Here is a 7680-nt window from a genome sequence, read left to right as displayed (position 1 = left end):
GTAAGTATCCCCTCTTCTCCCCCAACACAGCCCTTTATTTTGATCATGGAACTCATAATTTTCTTAAAACACGTTTATGTGCTTTCCAAAATTGAGGCTTTTATGTCACCTCGTTAAGGCAAAAGACCCAACATTAAGTGCAGGTAATGGCAGTGTACTTAAGTAGGCTGGAAACTGATTGATACCACCTCCCATCTGCTCTGCCTATCTCAGCAACTGCAGAGCTCTGAAATACTGCACCGAGTTCTGTCACGGGAGGAGTTGTTGGGAGAGCGTGCCACAGCCTCTGACCACTTACTCGGGTTTAATTGGATTAGACATATATTTGAACACAGCGCTCAAAGGAGCTGACAGTCCTTCCACAATTTCCTGGCCTGCCTGCTCGGTTTCCTTTTTGATCAGACACATCCCAGTGAAGGTAGAAAATAATCTAGATACACACCAGTTTTTAATTAAATTTGGTATGACAGGCTGTGTTTAAGCTACATTCTCCATAATAATTTGTTTTGCATTTGCTGATGACAGATTTATTTATGTCTGTAATCAGGACTGTAAGCAAATTTTCATTTTTAGAGTTAAAAGAACTTTTAAAATAATACTGTACTTGGTTTCAGAAAATTTAAACACTTGTCTGAAATTTCTGAGAAAAATAATGCTGTGTTTCTGAAGTGCAGAACACATCATGAAGCAAAAACCATCATACACGTGTAAAAATTAATACATCAGAAGCACTATCCCACTCAAATACACAAAACCACGAGCCGTAGAGTTGAATGCCTGTTAAGTACAGAGGGGAGTTAGATTTTGGTGCTTGCCCCTGACAGCTTTCCCTCCATCAGCCCAGGCTGGGTGGCACCTGGAGCCCGGGGGCCACCGGGGGTGCAGCCAGAGCCGGGACTGCCCTGGGCAAAGCTGGCCCGGAGCCCGGGGAGGCGAGCGAGGGTGCGGAGGGCACTGCACAGCTGGGAGCAGCTCCAGCACTGAGATGGTTTGGCCGATGGCAAAGGAAGCTGGTTCGGAGCAGGAAGGGCCAGAAGAAGGTGGGATGCCAGAAATGACCTCGGCGAGCTGGGAGAAGCGAGACATGGTCAGGGACATGGGTGGGGACAGCCTCAAGGCACGGACAGATGAGAAGCAGCGGGGATGCTGGCAGTGGAAATGTCAGCAGTAACCAGAGGTTAGTACTTCTTGTCAGGTCACTAGAGAACTGCAGGGAAAAAAGGCACAAGTGGAGTTAAGATCCTTGTGCATGAAGTCCTACAAACAAGGAAAAGCTGTTTTAGGAAAACTCTGCCTTGCAGGACAACGGAAAAGATACGGCATTGTTGCAAGCAGCGACCATGACTTCAACTGAGATTTCACCTCCCCTACAAAGTTTATTTACATTTATACGGGAAGCATCGAACAGGAAAACGTAATTACATGTAAAAGCATCACGCTAAAAAGAGTTTGCAAAGCTGTGTGCTGAAGTCGGGAAGCGTCACAAGTGAACTCGCGCTTATGGCAGTGCCCGAGCTCTGGCGCACGCAGGGCGGTGCGGGGCGAGCGCAGGGCGGGACCGGCCGGGCGCTGAGGGAGCGGAGGGCGCTGAGGCCGGCCCGGGCCCGGCTCCATTTCCCGCCCGTCACCTGACGCCTCTAATGGCGCCGCGCGGCCCACGTGACCCGCGGCCGCCGCGCCCCCTCCCCAGCGGCTGCGGTTACCGCAGTCCCCGGCCCCGCCCCCGGCCCCGCCCCCTGCCGCGCGCGGCCCCGCCCCGCGCCGCTCCCTGCGCGCGCGTCCTCGCCCCCCCCCCCCCCCCGTTCCCCCCCTTCCACCTCCCGGGCCGGGCGGTGCGCGCGCGCGCGGCCGGCGGCGCCTCCTCAGAGCGGCCGCGGCGGGTTCGGCGCTGACGGGGCCGACGGGCCGAGACCGGCGGAGCGGCCGGAGCGGGCGGCGCCTCTTCCTCCCTCCTCCTTCTCCTCCTCCTCCTCTCTCCTCCCTCCCGCATCCTCCTCCTCGCCCCCCTCCTCGCCCGCCTCCGCCCCCCCGCACGCAGGAACCGCGGTTCCCGGCACGGACAACATGGCGGCGGTGTCGGGGGCAGGGGCTGCGGGCGGCTCCGCCAGCGCCGGCGGCCCTGAGATGGTGCGGGGACAAGTGTTCGACGTGGGGCCGCGCTACACCAACCTCTCCTACATCGGCGAGGGGGCCTACGGCATGGTGTGGTGAGTGCGGCCGCCGGGGCAGCGCCCTTGCCCCGGACAACTCCCTCCTCCCTTCCCTCCCTCCTTCCCGCCGCCCTGCCCGGCCGCGGGCCCGGCCCGCCCTTGCCCTCGGGGAGGGGGAGCAGCTCTGTCTCGCTCTCCTCAGCTCTGCCTCCCTCTCCGTGTTCCCGAGGTTGTCTCTCCGGCATCACCCTTCTTTCCTCTCCCTCCCTGCACGCCCCCCATCCCTCGGTCGGTGGGTGCAGCTGAGCGTCTCGTTTCGTTTCGCTCGTGCCTTTATTTTCTTTAAATCTTGTCCCTCTGGAGTTGGTCGCTCTCGTTATTTCCTCCGTCTCCGTAGTGCGATTGCAGACGTTCAGGAAGGGGAGGGGGAAGGTAGTAAATCCTGCTGGCAGCCCCGCGTCCCTTCCAGTGCCCTGCGAGGGTTCACCTGGCTGCAGCAGCCCGAGGTCGTGGGGGATAAAAAAGGTGAATCTGAGCATAGGAGTTGCTGCCGCTGCCTGACTTTGCTCAGGACGTGCTGTCTGTGCTGCAGAGCTGGCCGGATTAGTGCCTGCGTTAACGTGTGCAGGTGAAAGTTCTCTTCAGCTCTCCTAGGTCTAAATTATATTGCATTCTAAAGACCTAGTCTGAGTCTCGCTGAAAAGCGATCGTGTATGTTTGCTGTGGGTAACATCAGTCTTACAGAGTGCCGTGAACGAACTACAAAAAACGTGAACTAACTGGATTAAGAGTGTGAGATGGATTTTTTAGCAGTCTCCATGAATTGGGCTGATGCTGTCTGATCTGTGTATCTAAGGACTGGTTATTAACCTGGCATGCTCAGTAGCCTTACTTAGGATTTCATATTTTGTCTTCCATTAGTTAAAAAAAAGACCTGTAGTCCTGAAATAACTTAAGGGATGCAGATGAAAAACTCCTTTTTGTTGCTGTTTTATCAACTTCCTTGCAACACTGCCTCTGTTTCTTCAGTATGGTTTTTGACCAGAAGTACTAAAAGCGACTTACAGGCTGTGACTTCGTGAAAGCTTTATCAGCATTAATTTCTCTCTCTGATGAGGAATCTTTTGTAAAGCAGTGCATTTCTCAGCGAGGACACCTTACAGCCTTCAGCTGTGTGCTACAGATTTTTATAGCTGTAGGTTTTTGCACATAGTCACTGAATTGTGCTGGCCTGTCAGGATGAAGTCATTGTGTGTTTCAGGGAGGGAGCTTTCATCTAGGCCTGAGTTTAGCTGGGAGATGAGCCTCTCTCTCAGAGTTTTGTGTTGTGGCCTTCACTTTTTTTTTTTTTTTTGCTGTGGGAAGAACCTTCGAAATGTAAATCAGAAATCCCGTTTACAGTGTAAAAATATCCTTGTTATTGTTTCAGTGTTAGAAATCACAACAGTATATCTAGTCCAAAATTTGTTGATGTTGTTTCTGGTACAGGCTGTATTTTATTATGGTTATTTTATCATCTGGACTAGGGTAAGGAAATGAGTGCAGATAATCTCAGTAGTGGCTGCACTTGTTTGCACTCACAGTCAGGTTTTTGAAGGTCCTAGGGAATAGCATTGCTGAGGTGGGTGCTGGGAACAGTCCAGTTCACTTCAACGGGGTGTTAAAAACTGTGTTTCACAAACAAAGTGAAAAGCTAAAATATTTCACCACAGATCAGGGACTGCAAGAAGCAGCATGATGGCAGTTGATGCCCTTTTTTGGCATCCCTGTGCCAGTGAGCAGATACAGGGGAAAAGGGGGCCACTTCTGCCCCTCCAAATGGTGTGTGGTAAACTTCTACACTGAAGCTGTTTCCACTTCAAATCCAAAAGGTTATTTTTTATTTGAAAACTTCTTCTGATACTTTGTCTGCTGTGAATGCTGTACAAAATCACTATCAACTTGACAATTTCCAAATCTCCAGTTCAGTTGAAATATGCACTTGGCTCAGTGCACTTGGCTGTAAAATTATTAACATAAAATGCCACATTACGTATTTTGTGCAATTGTGCCTTGGGTGTGAAATGACAGGGAACAAAGTCTCAGTTTATAGCGTGTACTTGATCAGGAAAGTGTTGGATGCACTTGTAGCAGTGCCATAGCAGCTGTGCTGTATTGTGGTGACTGCGATGAAATGCGATTGCCTATCAATCCCAGCCATGCAGGTTGTGCAGTTTACTGCTCTGTGTTTTGTGTTTTGCTCTGGTTGCTAATGCAGTGAGGATCTACAGAAGCTTCTCCCTCAGGGGGTGGGGTAGAGGGCAAGCTGCGAGTGTGCAGATGGAGATGTTTCCTGCAACTGCAAAATCCATTTAAATTTGTACACTTTAATAAAGGAAAGCAAAGCAGGCCCTGATTGTTTTGTTTTAGACCCACAGCTAATGTGGAGCTCTTCGGAGATGATGGTTATTTACAAGTGCACTGTGCCATAAGGCTTGTTACTTGGCAAACGAGTGTCTTTTGACTCTTAAAATCCTTCACTCTCTTTCTCGTTTTATCCTAATTCTTATGTTTCTACATTATTGGATTAGGGATTTGAAAACAATAAAATATTTTCGATTATATGAGTAAAAGGGCAAATGAAGTATTCTTAGGATAGTGCTGTTATGGTCAGTCTTCCATTTTGATTTTGCAGCAGAGAGAATAATGTTTGAGAAATATTGATCACAACATAAAATACCAGTACAGGAAATAGAGGAAGATGTTGGCTGAAGAGACTGTACGTGAATGTTCTCTCATCTGGATTTGAAAACCCTTAAAGGCATTTAACTATTTTCCCTAGTGCAGTCATTTTTTTACATAATCAGATTTTGAGTAAAAATAAACTCAGCAGAGCAGTATATTTACTGCTGTGTTGTGGTTGCACTTTCTCGGCTTCGTAAGCAGAAAAGGCACGTTATCAGGCCAAACCCCATCCTAATGTCCTCCAGTTCAACTCTGCCAGAATCGTTCAGCTTGTGATACAGGCTTCGCCTTACTCTTGCTGCAGAGGGTGAAGTGGTAGGAGGTGGATCCCTGTCAGAGCCCCTTTCTAACCCGTTTTTGTTTTGGTCATTCTGCATGTGAAACTAAGGGCTGAGCACGGAGCCAAAATCCTCAGCACTTCCTAGGACTGCAGGACATTCTTTGAGCAATTACTTAGTCATACAGTCATGTTTGTTACTCTGGCTTAATTTATCCAAATATACGTAAATGTTGTGTGTTGTCTTCCTCTCTGCTTTCACTTAAGAATTGTTAATTCTTTTGAGGGGCGTTGGGGTAAAGTTCTTTAAGTGACTTTCCCTTTTATTCAGTGATAGGATGTTATCAGCATCAGAGTCAGATGGAATGCACTTTTAGACCAGGTCTGAGTGTTTCAGAAATACCTTTCAAATAATTGGGAAAGGTTGTTGGGGTTGTTTCTTTCTCCCCTTATGTGGGCTTGGTTTTATTATTATTAGTAGTATTGTTTTAAAGCAGCCTGTTAACAAGCCATACTTCAAACACACTGGAACAGCAATAAAAACATGATAGAGTTGAGCTTTACATTTCCAGCGTGACTTGTTCTTCCTCCAGTTGATCAGCGGTAATTTGGCAAGGATGATAATTTGACAGTAAAAAACAAATAATCATTTTGGAAAGGAATGGTGAATTGAATGTGATAGGGATGTTCTCATTTTTATCCTAGCTTTTGGAAGCTTTTTTTGTCATCAAGCTTATATGAATGTGAAGTAATATCAGTGCTGCAAATAACTGCTTATAAATAAACAGTTGAATGCAGATGAGTGCAGTTGGAAGAAAATAATCTGCAAGCTCAAATCTTGGATTTCTTGCTCTGAATTTTCCATTTTACAAAGAGAGCTTTGTGTTACTGATGTGCTGTGAAAGAGTGATGTTAGAAGTTTAGGTAGTCAATAGGTAAATGTTAAAGTAATACTGAAAAGAATATTTAAAACACTTGGCAGTAGATTCTTTAAAGTTACACTTCTCTCTACTATCTCATGGGACCGCCCTACTCTTAGAGCATCAATAATTTAAAATTAAGAGAAGCATATTAATAAAGAAACAAAACCACAAAGAAATCTGGAATAGAATGATCTGCAAGGCATAGATATTGATATTAAAACATAAAATTTGAATGGAGTTGATGATTGCATAATAGTTTATATTGAGTTACATAAAAAGGTGGCTTTTGCATCCTCTGTGGGGGTCAGCATGGTGGCTGGGGTGGGCTGCTCAGTGGCAGTGATCAGAAAGAGCCTGTCATGTTTGTTCTGTTAACTCTTGCCTTGATCCAGAGAGACACAGAGCCCTTGATGATGGAGCCAGTGCAGGGATCCGTGCCCCTGTTCGTGTGTGCTTTTAGGGAGCACAGGTTGGGTATGGGTGTCCGTACGTGGTAATTAACATGTTCTGTCTGTGTGATAAGGAGAGCAGGGAGCTGATACAACTTAGCCAACCCGCCCCAGTGCAAGGATCAGAGGAGGGAATTAGGGAGTGTAATTGGTGGCTAGTTATCAGCTTCTTCCCTCTGGGGAGAAGGCAGATGTAAGCGCTTCCCTTCAGTCACTCAAGCTTCTAGCACTTACCTAACCTGGCGTGGGAATCCAAAGGAGAAATTAGAGCTGCTTTTCCTGCTCTCCCCGGTGATGGACAGGTGGCCCCCACAAGCTGTGCAGCAAGGACGGGCAGCAGCCACTCACTCCGTGTCAGAGCTGTCTTCCAGGTTTATGGAAGATAAGAGGTAGCAACTTGTGCTGTCAGCCCACAGCAATGGCTTAGCTGAAGAGTGCAGCTCATGGACACTTGCATTTTATAAATAAATACACATTATTCTAGCACAGCATGATCCATCCCATGGGAACAGACAGAGATAACTTGTGGGTTTTCTTAGAAGCATGCTTTATTAAGGAAATAAGGCTTATATGTTCACAGCATGTGTACGTGGCTGCATCTGTCCATTTCCCATACCCGTACATATGGTTCTAGTACCTGTTGCCTGCCTTCCATCAAATCTGACAGATGGTAAAAGTCTTAAAGATGGAAAGTTATTCTGCAGGTTTCACAAAAATAGGTATTTTGCTCGAGTGAAGAGATCCTGTATGCTGCTCAACAGGGGAAGAGATTGTATTGGGGCACATGTGAAAAATCAGACTCCCTGAGGAGACGTGACATGCCCCAGTTTCACAGATGGATTTATTGCTACTCCTGAGACTAGAAATGTGTATTTGTAGGACACCAGGCTCTGTTAGTTCAGTGGCTTCTTGCTCAGGGGTGGGGATCTACAGCCCAGAGAAGAGTTGGTGCTTTACCAACTGAGTAGGTGTAGAGCTCAGCTTGTGTTGAAAACTAGTACTTCGCCAACATAGTAAGTTTTTTTAATGCTTTTTCTGTTGATGCTTTGTCAGTTTTCAGCTGTGATCTAGAAATGAAAATAACTGATTGATTTGGTATTTAATGAAAATATTTTATGACAGCTTGCTATGGAATATTTCACAGCATAATGTAGGTT

General features: G+C 47.1%; 1 protein-coding gene across 1 annotated transcript in view; it reads left to right on the top strand.

Moving 5' to 3' along the window:
• Positions 1 to 1849: 1849 nt before the first annotated feature.
• MAPK1 (mitogen-activated protein kinase 1) overlaps positions 1850 to 7680 on the top strand; it is a 33993-nt gene continuing 28162 nt past the window's right edge. The window contains exon 1 of the mRNA XM_053993617.1: positions 1850 to 2207. Within this exon, the coding sequence (XP_053849592.1) occupies positions 2065 to 2207 (143 nt within the window). The 5' untranslated portion in view covers positions 1850 to 2064. The remainder of the gene's footprint in view (positions 2208 to 7680) is intronic.

The sequence above is a fragment of the Vidua macroura genome, chromosome 18 (assembly GCF_024509145.1).
Source record: "Vidua macroura isolate BioBank_ID:100142 chromosome 18, ASM2450914v1, whole genome shotgun sequence".
Lineage (NCBI taxonomy): Eukaryota > Metazoa > Chordata > Aves > Passeriformes > Viduidae > Vidua > Vidua macroura.
Note: the sequence above shows the minus strand (reverse complement) of the source record. Positions and strands in the feature narration are given on the sequence as shown.